General features: G+C 38.5%; 1 protein-coding gene across 1 annotated transcript; it reads right to left on the reverse strand.

The window, feature by feature from the left end:
* Window positions 1-72: 72 nt before the first annotated feature.
* LOC131986580 (rho GTPase-activating protein 42-like) lies at window positions 73-19,390 on the reverse strand. The gene is made up of 24 exons (XM_059351609.1): window positions 18,830-19,390; window positions 15,307-15,402; window positions 15,146-15,207; window positions 11,662-11,733; window positions 10,223-10,324; window positions 10,015-10,125; window positions 9,333-9,437; window positions 8,764-8,893; window positions 8,505-8,605; window positions 7,511-7,620; window positions 7,342-7,420; window positions 7,196-7,235; window positions 7,013-7,075; window positions 6,830-6,904; window positions 6,615-6,699; window positions 6,481-6,539; window positions 6,255-6,360; window positions 5,511-5,670; window positions 5,280-5,430; window positions 3,646-4,362; window positions 3,376-3,538; window positions 1,593-1,658; window positions 1,424-1,503; window positions 73-1,123 (listed from the first exon to the last, which is right to left on the reverse strand). The coding sequence occupies exons 1-24, from the start codon at window positions 18,981-18,983 to the stop codon at window positions 1,035-1,037; spliced, it is 2,976 nt and encodes a 991-aa protein (XP_059207592.1). The 5' UTR covers window positions 18,984-19,390; the 3' UTR covers window positions 73-1,034.
* Between the last annotated feature and the right edge of the window lie 297 nt (window positions 19,391-19,687).

A 19,687-nucleotide genomic window follows, 5' to 3' on the forward strand; every position in this document is an offset into this window, starting at 1 on the left:
ACTGTTTCAGGCACAAAGGTGTGAACACTTTCGCTCTGGGTCACGTTGCTATAAAATTAATGAAAATTTACACATAAATTACCTGGATTGATAGAAAAAAAATACTGTTTCCGTTTAGTTTACAAACACAAAAAAGGGGGGTTGATAGCGTTGATTAAGTGACAACTCATGTATGAATGTCAGAAAGGTCAGAGAACAAGTCAAATTTTAACATCTACTGAATTATAAACTGGTTAATAACAGCTAACATGGTTCACATAAAGTAGTCAGATATACATACAGTACATGCATCGTTAATATCCAGCCACAGTAGTTCAGTGGTGGGACATTCCTGTTATGCAGCAACATGACATGATTGTTAAGGCTTGTCAAAGATAAATAACAAATGGTCTTCTTCATCACATGAACACAAACTTTACTGATTTTTTTTTTGATACATGTGCTTGATTTTACCATAAAACAATCAACTTACACAAAAACTATAAGCCATAAAATATTTTTTTCTTTTATTATAGGCCATGTTTAACTGAGCAGTAAAGTATGGTGAGCATATACCCCCCCCCCCCCTTCAGAATATTTACTTGACTTATTTTGTCACCCTGTTAGTCTATTAACAAACAAAAAAATGTAAAAATATATTGTATTAATTTAATACAATACAATTACAAGTTCTGTTTATGTGTAAAAAGTTACCCTGCTAAAGTCATGGTCAATCATCAGCTAATAACTTCAAATTCCCCCCCTATTAGTCTCTATATTCTAATATACAGTAACAAGATGCAGAATGCAACCCCCTTAAAAAAGAAAAAAAAGAAAAAAAAACAACTATAAAAATTAATATTTTTCTAAGTTTTAAAGGTGAAAAGTTGCTGCATGACAGGAATGACCTTGATAAGAGTCACAGTTACATCATGAATATATTATATCTTTGATCAGCAGCACAGAGTATTACTGTCTGTACTGTGGATCCCTAAAGCCTAAGTTAGATCTTTATTATGTTACTGGGTGATGTGGTGATGACATCATCGAGCCTGTCACATGTATGTGATGTAGTTTTCAGGTATGAGGCCCGTTCTGCCGTTGTACGTCGCCTGAAGCCAGCCTGGTTCCACAGACGGGTAGACTGCAGACACAAACAACTCAAGTTAGCAAGTCACGGCAAACAGATAAAATTAAGAGAGAGGAAAAAATAAAAATGTTTCTAAATTAATAATTTGTTTGCTGCTTTTTGCCTTTTCCTGCATCCTTATGAATGCTCCTTCACATGTTTCCTTGACTTCATGATATTTTCCATTGAGGTCAAGGAAAAGTGGTTAGGAAAAGACATAGGAGGTACATTTTTTTTGTACTATTTGATCGCAGCTCTCGTCTAAATTGGGACAAAGATCCAGCAGATAATGAAATCTGAGAGTGGTTTTCTTACCATTTGAGAACAGCGCTCCCTGTGGAAAACTGAGCTCATGGCTGTGCTCTGCCTCACAGGAGTAAAGAGCTTTTGCATCCCTAGGAGAAAGACATTTATAGTTAGTACTGACAGGTGATAGCTTTAATACTAAAAAGGTTGATCCTCAAACAAGCTTAAAAGGACATACCTTCCTGAACAAATGTCTAAAGCTGAGGAGAATACTGAACTCTCACGCTGAGTTCTGATTGATAATCTGCAACACAAAAACACATTTCCTGAGATTATTTCCAGTTATGACCAAAAGAGTGAGTGAGTGTACCGATGTTAGCATCTGAAAACAAAACACCTTCACAGTTTTCTTCTTAAGTAATGCAGACAAATCTTTAACAAATCGGATCCAAGTAATCCTTTCTGCAATCAGACCAATGAGCTCAAAAATCACAAATCACTGTGGAGTACTGCAGATCACTCACATATATTTTGGAAATACAGCAAAAAAGCTTTGGGGAAAAATGGTATACAACATTTAAAATACAAAGATACAAGGATATATTATTCCTATGATCTTCATGGTACTCTTTACTGAAGAAAATGTACGAATACATGATATGCATCTGGTCTACAGATTGTTGATGGCTATTAAAAAAGCTATCACAATGAAATGGGTAAAATGGATCACCCTATACAGGACAGGAATAGTAGAGGTTTAATTTACATAATGGAAAAACTGACAAATCATTTGAGATTGCAAAAAGCACAGATGGAAGAGAAGTGGGAGAAATGAGCCTTAATCAGGACCCAAGACAGTGATGAGTACTACTACTACTACTACTACTACTACTACTACTACTACTACATTTTATTTATGGGTGCCTTTCGCTGTCAATTGTTACTGTGAGGTTATCAGACTTGTCCAGAGTGGATTTGGAGCCAACAAGGAGAACTTCAGTTTACAAAAACAAGTTTACAAAAAGATATTTTGATTTTTCATTGTATTAAAAACACAATCATCCTGTTCTTAAAGCCATTTGATATTTGTTTGTAGTGGAATAGCCTTTAGTTTGCTGGCTGCTGCTTCATCAACCATAGTTGAAATCATATCAATAGCTGAAGGTAGTATTAATTCCTCTGCTATAGTGTGCGGCTTTTTACACTGAGCAACTCTGTACGCTACTTTGTAGGATGCGAGTTGAGCATTTGCAGTAGAGCAACTCTGTTGTGCATGACAGTTGACTAGTTTTTGTCTGAAGAAATCAATGGGCTTCTCTTTGTGTTCGGGATGTGAAGTCTCTAAGTGGCGTCTTAACTTGTTCGGCTTCATACTGTCAGAAGCTAATATTTTTAAGACACACAACACACTACGGTCTCTCTTCATTACCCACTGCTGTACTGGTGAAGCCAAGGGCGAGATATGCCTCATCATATTTTCTTGTTTGTTTTGTCTTTAGTTGTGACATTTGGTGTGGATTCATCTTCTTCTTTACATTTACCTGGTAGTACTTTCACAAACTTTTCCATGATTTGCTAGCTAGCAGTGAAGAAGGAAAATGCATAATTTATATTAAGCCTCGCCTCGCCACGCCCCCGCTGTCATAACTCCGGGCCCCCCCTAGGGGGCGTGCCCCCCAGTTTGACTTAACTGTGTTAAGCCAACCACTACAATTCACAAATTTTCATATCAACTGAATTTTATATCGTAAAATGTTTTGGTGTTTTAAAGTTTTAAAGGATCTTATCCTTACTGTGCCACTCTTATTATTTTTCTAAAGGGCATTTTTCATCGCCAGCATAAGTTTCAGCAACATTTCAGCAACACCCAACCAGTGCGGCACACCAAACTCTCCTCTGACCTATCTGTCTTTTTCTTCTTTGAGGACACAGATCAAATACTGAAGAAGCACAAGGTGAAAAGCCATATCATCAGAGTATCTTACCTTTCTTAATGTAAAATCAATTTTGCAGATACTCACACTGATCCTGGCTTCTGGTAACCATTGCTGGATGCGGTGGCTGCAGAGTGTTTTGTGGTCAGATCGGAGCCACAGCGGATGTGCAAAGGTTTATGTTTGCGTGTTGCCTCTTGTGGGTCCAGCGACATGAGACTCTGAACCGATCCATGACAGCTTTTGTAATCTGAGATAGAAACACACAAAGAAAAAATCTGAGCCGAATATAAAAAAGGGAAGTGACAGGACTTTTTCTTACTGTCATGACACTTTCTGCTACAGGGATATACGCACCTTCAGAGATGTGTAGCGAGGTGAGAGAGGAAGATGTGGAAAGCTGGTAGGGGAATAATGAAGAGGAGGAGGAAGAGGAAGAGGAGGCAGTCCTGTACGTTTTTCTGAGCTGTCGAGAAGGAGAGGTTGAGTCCGTCACTTTGCATTCTGTGACAGTGGAAGAGGCGCTGGATGCATTTCTTTGATCCACTGACTGAGTGCTCTTCAGAGAAGAAGCAGACGATGCTCTGTGAACAGGTCGACCCTCCCTGAGAGAGGAGGCACGCTCCACTGACAAGTTCTGGGTGGAAGTGGTGGACAAGGAGGCTATGGAAGGAGATCTAGACTCTTTCACAGATGATAAAGAGGCGGTAGAGTTTCCCTTGACAGACAGAGTCCTCTCCGTGGAGAGTAAAGAGGACAACGAGGAGGACACAGAAGATGTCTGCTGGGCCGGGGTGACCTGGGAGGAAGTCCAGGAAGAGGAAGGTGTAAGGTGAGGGGAGGCGGTGCTGTCTGTCGGATGTTTCTGATCCTTCCCGTTTGAGGAGTTGTGAGAAGGGGAGCAGGAGGAAGCTGCAGGGGGAGACACCGGTGCTGTAGAGGATGAGCCAGACTCGGCTGCAGGAGAGGATGGAGGAGAGGTCTGAGACAATCCGTTCTTCTCAGAGGAGTGTGAGGACAGAGACTCCTGGCTGCCCATTGGAGTCGTGCTGGGGCTGCTACTGAACGTGTCACCTGGAGGGAGAAATGGAAATAAGTGACACGATAAAGAGACAGATATCTAAATTATGTGAAATAACTCTTTGATGGAACTTATTACAGAGCATTTTTTAAATAAAGCCAAAAAGCTTGTGAATTCCAAGTTTTACGGTATAGCATATCACTTTTCTTTACACAAATGTCTAAAAACAATTAGACCTATGTTATATATTTTGTTAAGATGTGTATTTACATTTTTGCAAATGTTTCCAACAATTTTCAAACCAGAGAAATCAAGATAACAGTCCATTTCATTTAGTCGCATTTCAGGGGCATCATATTCCTTTTGAGCATGCATCAGAATTGTGGTTGCCTACCAGAAGCCGTCATAGATTTCATTTTTACCCAGTTTTAAGCCACTTTTTTATGATACATTTTTTATATCTTGGTTGTTTTAAACCAGATGATAAGATGATCAGATCTGGATCTTAATTTATCAGATGAACAAGCTGAGAAAATGTTAGCTGCAAATCAGCTTGCAGTCCCTCTGGAATGTCTGGTGTCTGCCCAACATCTTCAAAGAAACCCTGACAAGAAAAAGCTTTTTTTCTGTGATTTCCTGGTTTAAATCACATGGTTCTTTGTTTTGAAGAAGATGGGACCTCTGCAGATAGTTCTGCTCCTGTTTAAAACTTTCTGAACAATGAAGGAAGGAATCCTAGCTGGGAGAAGCTGACTGCAATGACGGACAACAAGACAACAACTCCCATGATTCCACGTTACTTCATAATTTTTTGATCAGACTTATTGGGCATTTAATCCTTAATATGGATTGAATTTCATAAGCTTTCCCTATATCCGAGCAATAACTGACAGCTTTAAGTGTACATAAATGTTGTGGAGTGAAAAGGTATTTATGAGTGACAAGATAATGGAACTGCGAAAACACTCACTGTCGTTGTCTGCCAGGCAGAGAGTAGGAGGGTAAAGACGAGCCTTTCTCTTTCCAGACGACAGGCAGATGGCCTTGTTCCTCCGAGGAGTCGACCGAGAGGAGGGAGCCTGAGGTAACGGCACTGACAGGTCTGGGGCCTCACCAAAGATCTGGCAGGAACATACATGTCTGTTAGGTGTGTGTATGTTTATATGTGTCTGTATGTATGTGAGTATATTTGTCAGCGTACCTTGTCGTGGTTTTCAATGATAATCTCCACCACAATGTTCTGAAACTTGATGTTCATCATGGCGGCCACCGTCTCCTCCTGTGACCTCATCAACGTGGGGCCAAAGATCATTCCCAGGTTGGACACAGTCATCAGGTTCTGGTCACTGTGAGAGGACACTCTGCACACACAGATGCATGCACACACAGGGTGAGCGTAGATTTTTGTCATATATCATATAACAAAGAAATTATAAAAATTAAGTTAAATAACATAACATAACATAAACATCAAAATACAACAGAAATATAAATGGGCAAACAACTGAAAAAAATATCCATGTGCTTGTCCAGCTATTATCATACTTCAATGTGGATATATTTTTAATCATAATTATTTGTGATATTTTTTGCAAGAGATCATTTCTGAAAAGGGGTAAATTTAAATTGTGATCTGCAAAAGTATTCACAGCTTTGCAGTTTGGAATAAATTCATCTTGGTTGGAAACATTTCTTGTATGCATTTTACTACAGCATTTAATAGTGTTTTACCCTTAATCTTTTTTAAATGACTAACGGCTATAACGAAACCAAACACTAACTAAAACTCTTAAAGATCTCATTGCAAATGCCCCCCAGACTAATAAATAATATTGTAGGTAAAGCTTTTTCAAATATGTAAGAAAAATAAGACGCTCTCAAAGCCAAATGGACATTTTCAAGGTATTGCACACTAAAAGCACACAATGGGTTAATATGTACATACTTGAGGAGGTGGTTGGTTAATATTTCCAACATTGTTTTGTTTTTTTCAGGTAGTTTGTGCACAAGAGCATGAATCGCTCTCACTCTGTGCTTCTGATCATCGTATTCTGTGAAAAAGAGAGGGGAGAGACATGATTCAGTGGAGAAATATTGTGCTTCTATTTACACAACATAACCACAGATTGAGTCTATCATATAATTTTGAAAGAGGCAGTAGGGGATCTTACTTGCAGCCTTGATGAATTCTTTATGTAGTCTGTAGGTCAGCACGGGTTCTGCCAGACACCTGCACGCATATAAGAGATCATGAATTCATAATTCATGACAAGTGAAATTCAAAATCCTTTGTACTGTATGTCACCTGAAATAATTCTTCAGGCCGCTGGTGATGGTCTTGTTGTCCCAGGCATCTGCGTCCAGCTGCATGTCAGAGGGAGCTGTCGATGCTACAGAAAGGTAGATACTAGATTATTTATCCGAGTGATTGATTTTTAAATTCCCCTGTTGTTCATTGCGCTAAAATAAAACTCCTGCATGCACAAAAATATTGTGCAGAAGAAAGCGGAAATTTCTTACCAAACACACTCGTCATCAACCGCTGCACTTTGGAGTTGACCCCTCCGATCCTGTACAGCCCCAGGGTAGTAATGCCTACGCACATGTGCAAAAATGCTTTAACACTGATAAATGAACAATGCATAAAACACATAGACATTAGAATTGTTTTCCTCATATAAGCATTTTAAGGAGGAGAAATACCTCTTGTTTCAACCAGCTCAATGCACCTCCTAACAAATCTGAAGCCCGCATCATTGAGAAATGCTGTAAAAACAACAGCAGCACATGTTAAACTAAATATCTGATACATTGTAATACTGAATAGGTGGTAATAAAAAGAATATTTCAAATAAATCAAGAATGAGCATAAATAAGGATACTTACTCTCCTCCTTTTTACTGAGCAAAGAGGGCAGAGTGTAAATCTGAACAAAGAGAGAACAAAGTAATGTTTAAGTATATGTTAGTATGACAAACCATGGTGTTACTGTTTCATTGTTATCATTTATTCAGTGGTGGATATATTCATACAGGTTCTTTTCCATCCATTGCCTCCATCCACAGCCGCCTGTTGGCCTCAGAGAGTGCTTGCAGGGTAATGACGCCATGTCTGCAGAGAAAGGGGACAACCCAACAACACGTTTCTCAATGTATGTGTTCCACAGATAGGCATGTGTCTCATAAATCTTTCCACTCTCACCTCTCTACCACCTCGATGTCAAAGCAGAAGCGCTTGTCGATTGAATCTGTCTTCCTTCTGACACACGAGCGCAGCTTGAACATCTCAGGTGTACCATTAATCACTCCGTTCTGTATGCAGAGAGATTTGTTTGTATATGCACCTCACTTGTGGTGTTAAAGTCTCACACAAAGTCTGAGCTTTTGATACAGCGGCAATGAAACAATGGTGTTCACTACTACAATTACAATAGTCATCAAACACCATAGAAAAAGCAATTTAAAAAACTTGACACAAGCTTTAAGTAAGAAATCCAGGTCTTTGTGTATCGAAGACCTACTTAACTTGATACAGTTGAGACTGTTTCACAAGCTTTCTTGCTGGTAAATTCAATTGCTTGTAGGAAGCTGCTATATCAGGGGTCGGCAACCTTTACTAACAAAAGAGCCACTGTTGGCCAAAAAAGGAGAAAAAAATGTCTGAATGGAGCCACAAACCTTTTTTTCTGCCTTACAATGAAGATAAATTAGCCTAGCAGCATCACTAATAGGTCATAATGAATGAGAATTTCTTAAAGTGATTTTATTCGTTGGTAAAAAATTTGAGTTTAAGGCACCGAGCTGTAGACTTTCGTAAGCTATGCTGCACATTTTAGTTGACTAAAACATTTTTTAAACATTGTATATAAGCGACACATCTTTACAACTAAAGGATACAAATTGCTTTGGGCCTACACCAATGATAAATGTAAATGATAAATAAACATTCAAATTTGGTATAATTTTATTTTCACAGCCACAGGGAGCCACTGCAAATGGCCTGAAGAGCCACATGTGGCTCCGGAGCCTCAGGTTGCCTACCCCTGTGCTATACAGTATTGTGTTCCTTTGTTTAAAATACTTCACAACATGACAATAATGTAACTCAGAGTTGATTTCCATAGAGTATTGTAATTCTTAATGCTTTTTAGTAAATGGGCAAAAATGTTAAGGATGTGTTGTTGATGCCGGCTCACCTGTCTGTTGGCTGGTCTGGCCTCTGTGTTGCTCATGGTGAACATCTTGGAGGTTTTCTCGTAAGTACAGTAGTATCTGGTCCACACACTGCCCAGAGGACCTACAATACATGATACACATTCATGCACTGAACGAATGAGTGTTTTAACAAAATAAGGTCTGATTAGCTTTTTCTCATGGCATAAGTGATAGAGAGAGAGAGAGAGAGAGAGAGAGAGAGAGAGAGAGATGAGAACATATGATTTTTGTGTAGCTCACGTTTCTCCTGTATGTACAGATATCCCTCCATTGTAAAGCAACTCGGGGCTTTGAAGTCTTCTTCTGCAGACCGGATCCTCTTCATCAGCCTCTCAACCTCGGCACGCGTACTTTCGAAGTTATTGCGAGCCTTTAATGAAATATACAAAATCTTTGAAAAGGTGCATCAGTTAATGGTTACTACAAGTCTTTTTTGTAAGGATGCTTGTCTGATTTGTTAATTCAACCATACTTATTTCTTTTTAAAAACAGCTTGCTGAGACCCAAAAACGTGATTGATAGTGCCCGGTGATTATTGCTGTCTGTCTGTTAAAGCAGTAAATACCTTAGTCTCTACTAGACCAGGACTTGTTCAAACTGTGGCTGAAGGTAGCTCACATTGTTCGTTTCAATGCAAGGAGTATCAGATGTCTGAGGTTTCCACTTTGGGACAGGTATTTCCTTTAATGCCTGGTTCTGACTTCTGGCTATTTTCTCTTAATGATTTCAAAGGCAGGTACACCAGATAAAAAAAAGTGATTTCAGGTCCAGGTTTGGTCCAGAGGCTTGCAATAAACACACAGACTTACATTCTGCAGGTTGAACTGAAGCTGCTGCTTGTAGGGCTCAAACTCGGTGGCCAGCTCGTAGCCCTCATGGTAGAATGTAAACAAACCCTGCAGGAAGGCTAACAACTAAAAGATCAGAGAGAAAATCCACAGGAAAAATGTTAGCTGGGGGCTTGGGAGTGTAAGGCATAATGAGAGGATTACAAAACAATGGCTGTCTGTCATCTCCTTAATCAATCAAAATGGACTCTATAGGAAAAAATCCCCTGATGCTTGATTTTTTTGCCACTATTTACTCTACAACAAGTTTCCCTCTGTGTCAGGCAGAAGAGATCTCCACGCAGGAAGTGCTTCTACAGCAACAGGAAGTGGGCTTTACTGATATTCATCATTAAAACAGCTTTATCACTGGCCAAACAGTGTGTGAAAATGTGTGTTTTCCAGAACCTGGGTCATGTGTCTTTCTATGATCATCTGTGCATGTGCCACACAATCTTAACTTGCTTGGCTGCAATTAAGACCGAATGTTTACTTAATTCTTTCATGCAGCACAAAATAGAGTCATCGGTCATATTTTCCTGTGATGAAACATCTGTGACTCTGTTTTCCCTCTACTGGTCAGAGCTGTGTAGGTCCAGCAGCTCAGTTAAATTGTGCTTAACTTCTATATAGACATGATCACAATGTATGTATGTGAACTCACCGGCTCCACAAATTCAAACTTCTTTCTCTCCTGCACTTCTTGGATCTTGAAGACATACTGCAGAGATGCATCATAAAAAACCTGCCTATCCTTACTCATCTGTGAATCAGCCTGCAACAAAAACAGAAACAACACCCATACAGTACTTTTTATTATCTAACACATGTGGGAGGAACTTGCTGAAGTTTTTAGGAGTCTAACGATTTACCTCGTGTAGCTGTGTCTCCTTCTTTTTGGAGGAAATGCTGAGGTGTTTCTCCAGGACAGAGTAGTACCTTTCTGTCTCCTTGTCAAACTGCTTCTTTCCCTCCTGAGGAAGACAGCGATGTGGAGAGGACATGAGTAGGTTTGTTGTAATTCTCCACATCCTCAAATTGATTCAATTTTCAACTCAAACATGTTTATTTTGCAGCACTAAAGGCTAAGCCATTGTTATACTGTTCAGGCTTGATTTGTAATGATGTTGATAGTAAGCAGCTGTTCACCATCTTAGTTTCGCCTCTTGATACGACATACAGCTGTGGGAAAGTTATTAGTGTTGCAGGTATGTGGTTGTAAACTATTGGAGGTTTGAATATTTTTCAGCAAACAATAATTGTCAATATTTTTCAGTCTGATTCACAAATGTCAAACTTGTGATGGCATTAGAGAAAAGAGTTATCATAACAGTGAGTACATTTATCCTGTCAGGAATTTAAATTTTAAGTAATCCACCCAATAGATGTCAAGCTATTTCACTCTGGACCATCAGACCTACAGACCACTGTTGCCTTGCCTAGAACCCTGCTGTTAGTGTGGCTAAAAATACCAAAATACCACAAATAAGTGAGGCCAAAGAGAGGCTGCTGCAACTCTACAAATACCTGCACAGTGTCTCTGTATCTGGTCTTTCACAAGTGACAAAAGTTCACATGGTTTTTGGGATGAGCCAACCAGCCTCTCCAGGGACCATTAATAAATGAGGAGACACTGCCAAAATATTTAAGACAACAGCTATTTTCCAAAACAGCTGCAGGACCAACCTCCACATGTCCAACAACTTTTTCATGCTCACCAATATCAGCGTGAGGGTGTGCTGCTCACACACTCCTGCTACATTCTACAAGCTGAGGAGTCAGAAAAATGAGAAGTCACTTCACTTTCAGAGTTAGTCATAGACGTGACCAGTTTTTAAAAAAAACATCTTCTCTATGCCACTGCTATCTTTTATTTCAGTCAAAGAGAAAGCGAAGAGAAAAAAATGAGATAAACAGAATTATAAGACTTGAGACAGCTGCTGTAACCAGACACCAGACTCAGTTTGTGTTTATACGGCCTCACTGAGTTCAACTATCTCTCTGTCTGTGACGCGCTCCCTGTCTTCCCTCCCAGCGTCCGTTCCCATGACCTTGTTTCTGACACTGGACTGCGATGCATCGTTTATCTGAACAAATTGGATTCTCTGACCACTGGCTGGGAGACGGACTGGGATCAGGCCAGAGGAGGATGATCTGTCTGATCACCACCCACAGTGTTAGATAACTAATTAAGTACACTTCACATATCGGCCTTGTTAAAAAGTGAGCAGAGAGTCTCTGAAGTTCAGTTACTTTATGTGAATAATTTTAGTCAACTGCTACTCTTTGATTCTAACAACTGCAGTCGTACCTTAACAGCTCCAATTTGCTCCTTACGAAACCTCTCAAGTGGTGAGATCAACACGTCATCTGCGTTCTGGATCTGTGAGAGGAAAAACACACAACAGTCAGCTCAGCGGGTCATAACAGTAAATACCGGAAACGACTAAGTCACTGTTCCAAAAGCGCTACATTGGTGACTTCAGTGTTTTACTTAAAATTGGTTTTGTCAAATATGACCATTCAAAAGATGTTTGTCTTTTATTTATCTGACAGATTTGTGCTTAAGACACAACTTTCTTGACATGGCTCAACTCAACTCAACTCAACTTTATTTATAAAACCACCACAGCCACAACAAAGTGCTGTATATAAACAAACAAAACAAGAACAATAAAATAAATAAAACAGGAATAAACACTAAAATAAATAGTCTCATTGATTTTTTTAAAAACAATTCAAAAAACAATAAATAAAAGCAAACCATAAAACACAAAAACAAGAGCAGAGTCTCATGCGTGGCTGATCATTTGAGATTAGATGTTGACATTAAACAAAGAGAAAAAAGGTAAAATCCAATCAACTTGAACGTTCCTGTGTGTGATTGCAAAAAGACATGAATATTAATTAAGACTAAGATTAAGATTCCCTTATTAATCCCACAATGGGGAAATTCAAACTCTACATTTAACCCATCCTTTTCTACACACCAGTGAACACACCATGCTTAGGACATGTTTATGTTTAGCCAACGTATAGCCAACTTCACACGTGTTGTTTTCAAACTTGAACAGCTGACCTGAGGAATGAAATAACTCTTACTTTATATTAGGGATGAGAATCTATAAGACTCAATTTGATTCAGCTTCAGAGGGCTGCAATGTGATGACAAAACAACTAGCAATGCATCTCCATGCATCAACATTTTTATTTCTATATATAATTTATTTTTTCTCACTGTGTTACTTGCTACTTTTAAAACATAGTGTATTTGTAATCATTCATAATCAAAACAGATATATAAATGTATTAATTCATTTACACTATCCATTCCATATGCTAGCTTTTAAGCCCGGGGGTGAGAACAGATTTGTGGTTGCTCATGCTCATCCACTCTCACCAAATCTCAAGAAGTAGCCCAGCTTGGACGTAAACCCAACACACACGTTAACGTCCATAACGTTTCACCATCTAATTGATTCAGCCATAAAGAATTTATAACCTGGTTTTACAAAATTGTTACAGGCGATCATTATGTCAAGTATATTGGTTTTAAATTTCTGATTATCAACTTTCCTTTATCAAGACATAATCTTTCAAGATGCTTCATTATTATTCCCCCACTCCTAATTGTTATACAGAACCTGTGGTGTATTTACTTCCATTTTACATCCTTAAAATAACAACCTGAGGTGTATGCAGGGCAACACCCTCATTTACAGTCAATTTATGACCAAGTTATGATGGTAACTGCTTATTAACAAAGATTATGAGCATGTTCATAGAACATTTCCTGGACTTTGCTCATAGTTGTTACTGAAGTCACAGAAAAAAACTGAGAGTTTGCAGCCATGCTAACAGCTCAATCATGCTGCATTCAGACACAGTGTGCTGCTTTGAGCTAGAAGCTAATTTTAGCATGTTAATATGCTCAAAATTGCAATGCCAAAATACTGATGTGATGCAGGTATAATGTTTATCTTGTTCACCATTTATGGTTTGCTAACTGATCATGACCCAAAAGATAAATCAAATGTTGATCTAATGATGCTTGATGAAAATTCATTCCATTAAATCTAATCACACATGCAAATTGTACCAGAAAAACTCCAAACCTAAATCATGATATGGTTGTGGTAATATTTTTGCAGCTGTCTGTACAGTATGCATGAGAAACTTGTGGTTGATGTTGAGACTTGAGTCAAGCAGTAAGGGAGGCTACAGAGCGGTTATCAGAGCTCTGGTGTTTATACAAGGTCTCGGCCCTCTTTAGTCATGAGTCTAAATAATGCAAGCCTGTCACATTTTGCTTTGTTCTGTCTAGTTGATTTAAGCATTTAGACTCTAAATAGCTTCTGAACCCTGCATCATGACATCAATTAAGTACCACACTAGAACCCAAACAAAGGTCTCCTTTCTTTGTATGCTCTTTTTTCTCATCACATTACAATATGCAGGATGAAACTGAACACTAAGAGACCGAAGGGCACTGCCAAAACATAATAATAGCCCTTTCAGGTTGAACAGGTAGGTATTTCAGAGGAACTCGTTTGCTGGAATTGCCCTTTTACTCAATAATAATGGTATTAGTAGAGGTTGAGACCCATCTGCAGCTTTGCAGTGGTACAGTGGAAAAGCATACAATTTAAATGCACACATAGAGAGGGACAAAAAGAGAGAACACACACACACACACACACACACACACACACACACACAGGACCCTTTTATGGACTTTCCCAGGCAGTCAGGCCTCTGCTCACAGTCTCACGGGGGAATTGGCAGAATAGGTTCCACATGGTTCTTCTGTAACCAGACCATGCACACAGCCACAAAGCCACACACACACACACACACACACACACACACACACACACACACTCACACACACACACACACACACACACATATACAGAGGGCTATGCATAAGGTAGTGTACTATGCGCATAGATTGCACATGCGCAGGGGTCTGCCTACACACAGACTGTGCCAAACTCCAATCACGCCCACACAAAGCCTCTTGTTGATGGAGGGTCTGTAAGTCAGAGGCTTTTTTTTCCTCAGAATCTCCATTGAGCACACACTGCCGCAAGCACAAAGTTCACAACAAATGTGTCAGTCAGACTTGTGGGAAAACCCGATAGGAATAAGAGGCTTAAGGTAATCAGCGTCACTAAGTGAAGGTTCCCGAAAAACTTTCAAACTGAAATCTTGGAAACTTTTTTTTGGTGAACCTTTTTTGGTCAAATTGCATATTCAGATCAAAACAGGATGTTGTGAACAAGGACAATCCTGTCTGTATAAGTTATTTCTAACACTCATTAAAGAGTGACTGTTTATTTATGTTTTTATTGTAAAGCCCTTTGTAACCTTGTTTTTGAAAGGTGCTACACAAATAAAGATTATCATATGAATCCCAACCATTTTATTGATGTCAAGTGTGTAGTCGAAAAGACTGCAAATGCAGAAAATGTATAGAAAATATATTTTGTTGCTATCCATTCAAAGCTGTTGGACTGTTTTTAAATATATAAATATTTCTGCAGAAAGGGGATTACACTTCCAGATCTCTTAATGGCTGGAGTAAGAACAAAGCTGTACACTGTGTAAAATACAAAGCAACTCATACATACATAGTTAGTTGACCTATTTACTGTATACCACTAGCCCTTTATTTAAAGCTTCTCTCTTTCTCTCTCTCTCTCACACACACACACACACACACATGCACGCACGCATGCACGCACACACACACACACACACACACACACACGGACACACACACGTTTTCTTACCAGTCGTTTTCTCTCCTCTTCCATGGTGCTCAAGAGCTGAGAGAACTCCTTTAAGGATTGAGCTGCAAAAGAAATTTTACAGCTAAAATGTAAATCATATTTAATAGAATTTGCACCTCCAAATTCTTGTTTATTGGCCACAGGGGACATATTCTTCTTACCTATACTGATCTCATCATCAGTCTCAGCATCTCCAATACATTCAAACTGAAAGTCCTGCAGAGACTGAGAAAACCGTTGAACAGCAAGAGAAAGACCTGGGAAGGCAGAAAGAGGTTTATTCAGTTATTTAAAGCTGGTGCAACAATTTTATTAATGCCATAATAACTGTAGTTTTACTATTTCCATATTAGGCACGAGAACACTCTTGGCATGAGTTTACATACTGCCATTATTGGTCCAACACAATTTAAAGCGCCAATTCCCCTACAGGTTACAAGCCGCATTCCCTTCTGTAATCAACTGTTATTGTATTTTCCTATGAGCCTCTTGCATATCAACCACTGCCAAGACACGAGGTGTCAAAGTCTGATGTAAACAAACCACCACGCCTTGTAACAAACTCCACTGGACAGCCTTAGTCTCAGAAAACTGTGTTTATGTGTCCAAACAACACTCAAATAACATAGTTTAACACCACCTTTTTATTCTCTGGGGTGCACTTGGCACCACAGGGCTGCATTCTCTCACTCACAACATAACATGCCAGCCACTTTAAGTCACTACTTTAATGTCCTTTGGTTGAAGTTTATAGAAGGTTACCACCATCAGATGAGGAAAAAGAACCGTGGTCAGGTTTAATGCATAAAAGACAATAGCGCTGTAAACAGCATTACACTATGCTGGAAACTAAAATTAAGTTGTTTCCAAAAGGTTATTTAACGCTCAAGATATGGACCGCAGTATTATTAATGTTTTCTGGTGCTGTAAAATGTTGACACAGGGGAAAAGCAGGACTATAATTTTGATAATCGTGAGCTTGAAAACAAAAAAATTGTTTGCCATCAGTAAGCTAAAAATATTAAATATTAGTGATTGTGAAAATAATGTCAATAGTAAATTAGTGTCAATGCACCTGTCATTTATAGGGTAAAAAAAAAACAATTGGTCGCTAAAGGTGCAGCAAGCAAGCTGGAGTCTTATTCTTATGTCCTCAAATACAGATGTTTTGGATCAGTGTGCCGTCACAGGTCAGCGAACCAAATTGACGATATTTGACAACTTAGGAATGAGAATCCAAATCGCACGCCACATCTTTACTTCATGTATAAAATGTGTTCAAATAGCTTACATATAACAGTCTACCCTAATGCAAACAATCTGTGAACAGATGCCTACAAAACTTGAATGTGTTGCACTTATTTATATTTATTTTTATGACAGCGTTGTTGAGTCTACATAAAAATTTGCTTCAGTCAGAACACTGATTTGAAATGAATACACTGAAAACTCTACCAGGTTTTGAAAATGATTCACAGTCAGTAAAAGTAATTAATGTTAGGATATCACAAATAGCATTGTATCACAGTAATATATTGGCTCTGGTAGCGCCAGCGTTTTGCGTAGAGTTTGACCTATAAATGGTAACAATGGAGTGATCCAGTTATTTCACCGCTGGCTGGCTATACAGAACACACTAAGCATCGTGTTTGCTGGCAGCAGCAATGTTTACGCCAATGACCTCAACCAGCAGGTGAGACATGGGAACCGCAAGCAACTACAAAGCGTAGGTGTGTCAGAGCTTAAACTGGAGGTAATCAAAAGAAACTAGAAACAAATGGGAGGTGCCTGCTTTTTGAAGGTCCTCCTTAGCTGATGAAATATAAATATGACAGTAACCATTAAAGTGTGCAACAGTTATTCAAACACCTTTCCAGCATAAATGCACTCACACATTCCGTCGTAGATTTTCTGTCAGGCAAATGTTGGTTTGCTGTGTGCCTATTTTATTTCTTTTGGTTATATGAAGTGGGGTTTTCCCTACTATTATGAGGATTAGCTGCAGCACCCAACCCTTTCTGGGCAACACCTAAGCTGAGCATGTCAAAACTAACTAAACGTTTCACCAGATCTAATGGTTGTAGTTGGTCCCCAGTTGACTTCTTTACCTTTTCTAAGCATTTTTTAGGTTACGTTTGCTTATTATCTGCTCCAGCTTTTCTAACTTAAAAAAAAGGTATGGTAATAATTTGAAAATGCATATCTTTGATTGAAAAGTCTTCCACAAAAACAAAATGTACAAAAAACTTAAAATGTACCAAACCAACCAATAATAATGACAATCTATGAACTATATTTTGAGACAGGGAACCTCTTTAAGTTAGGAGACTTAAGACCAGGTAGTTAAAGCAGCAAACTCTTTAAGGACCTTATCATGTCAATCAACACTGGGGTTGAAACTACTAATAATTAATGGTTGGATAGCCAACAATTTGGATGCGTAATTTATCATTTAACTCATTTACAATATAAAATCCTAAATATTCTTTCAGGCCTCTCAAAATGTGAGGTAGTGCCACTTTTGTCTGCTTTATAGTGACTATATATTAGGGTCTACAAAGTCACCTTGGCTTCTGAGAAATAATGATGGCATTTTCTGCAGGTTTTGGGGGCCCTGAAACCTGGGGTTGTCTGCTTAGCCCTATTGGTTATCCAGCTTTGCTTTATTTGTATATCACCTTTCATAAATAAAATGCAGCTCGAAGTGCTTCACAGTATGGCATTAAAAACCAATAAAGGCAACTTAAAGTACTTTATAGTGTGTCATTACAACAAAACACAATTGGGAAAAGGATAAGATAAAAACATTAGTAGTAAGTAAAAGACACAATTGAAAGGCAGAAACATAATAAGTAAAAATTAAAACTTAATTGACATAAATGTTATTTGACAGCAAAGAAAACTAACATTGAAGCTCGCTCACATTGTTAAAACCACATCAGTCTTGATTAAATATCTCAGTATTGACAAAAAAAAACATTGTAAATATAATCTTTTGGAAAAGAAAATCATAATTATCTGTCATGATGGTCAAACAGGAACATTCATTCTTCATTCAAATCACTTTGAGCTGCATTTTTTATGTGTGAAGGTGCATTACAAAAATGGTTTTCTCTCTTATTAATAATAGCAAAATAACACCCTGCCCAGCTGCATTAGAAACGCAAGCTTTATAGATATTTGTAACAATCAATTGAAAACTTACTTATTTAAGCCATCATTCAGCTTATGTAGTTTGTTTTGACCTTTTTCTACTTTTATTTTTCTGTTCACAATAAATAAAATCCATTGCTCCCTTTTGGCAGATGACATGGACAATAAAATCATAATGGTCAAATAGAAGCATTCACTCTTCATTTCACTCATTCATCTAGGTTCAAGACCATATTATAATAGCATACAAAGCCAGACAAGCACATGTAAGATCTAACCTATCAGTATAGTAAGATAGGTAAATCTATATTATAGTATATACATTACACTGTAACTACCTACTGCTACTCATACCACCCAAACACAGTTGTATAAACTTTAAAAGTTTAATGTAGGTTAAACTATCTAAACTGGCTCTGTTTGAATTGATGGCCTTGGGGTTTCCTTGTTATGCAGCAGACCGTGTAACTGTTTAGGTAACTTGCTGTACTTTGAACCTCCAAAACAATGCATTAATCATATTATACTTACTTCTGAGGGCTGATACGAGCATGTTTCCATCTTTGATGAGGTCTTTTATAAACCTGTTGGTGCGCTCCAGCTCTATCTCATGGCACTGCAGCCGCTCTCTGAACTCCGGACTGTCCACGAAAGAATCACTAAACTCCAGCGTCGGCAGCCCCATCGATCAATTAATGCACAATGCTAATTACGAGATAACTAAAAAAGTAAGACCGTCCCCTCGGTTAAATTCACGAGAGAAACGGTGTTTCAGTTTGCTCGGAGAAAACTGCTCAGACGTTTCTTCCAGCTCCTTTTTTTCATGCCTTTCTTACTTTTGTCCCCTCAGAACTTCCGGACACTGAGACACAGCAGAGTCTCTGACAGAGAGACTTTAGCTAGGCGGAACGGCGAGCTCTAGGCTGCTTTTACCATCTTTTAAAGTCAAAATGCTGAGGTATAACGTCGCTTTGTCTTCTCAGTGATCCGTTACTTGGTACAAAAAACACAACCGGTCGCGGAAAGAGAGAAGTAGAGCGTAAAGTTGGACGAATCAAAGGAGAAAAACTGCTGCTAACTCCGGCTACATACGGCTCCAACTGTGTTACTATGGGAACGGGAGACTCCTGCTGGCGCGTGCTGAAATCAGTGCAAAGTTGAGTTAAATCCAAAATTAAATTAAATTAAATTAAATTAAATTAAATTAAATTAAAATGTATAATAACTATAACAACAACAACAACAATAACAGAAACAATAAAACATAATACAAATAATATAATTAAGATCATCATCATCATTATTATTATTATTATGACCGCCATTATTATCATCATACATATACATACACAATAATGCACAGTAAATGTATTTTTTCTGCCATTCAAT

Source organism: Centropristis striata, chromosome 15 (genome assembly GCF_030273125.1).
Source record: "Centropristis striata isolate RG_2023a ecotype Rhode Island chromosome 15, C.striata_1.0, whole genome shotgun sequence".
Classification (NCBI taxonomy): domain Eukaryota; kingdom Metazoa; phylum Chordata; class Actinopteri; order Perciformes; family Serranidae; genus Centropristis; species Centropristis striata.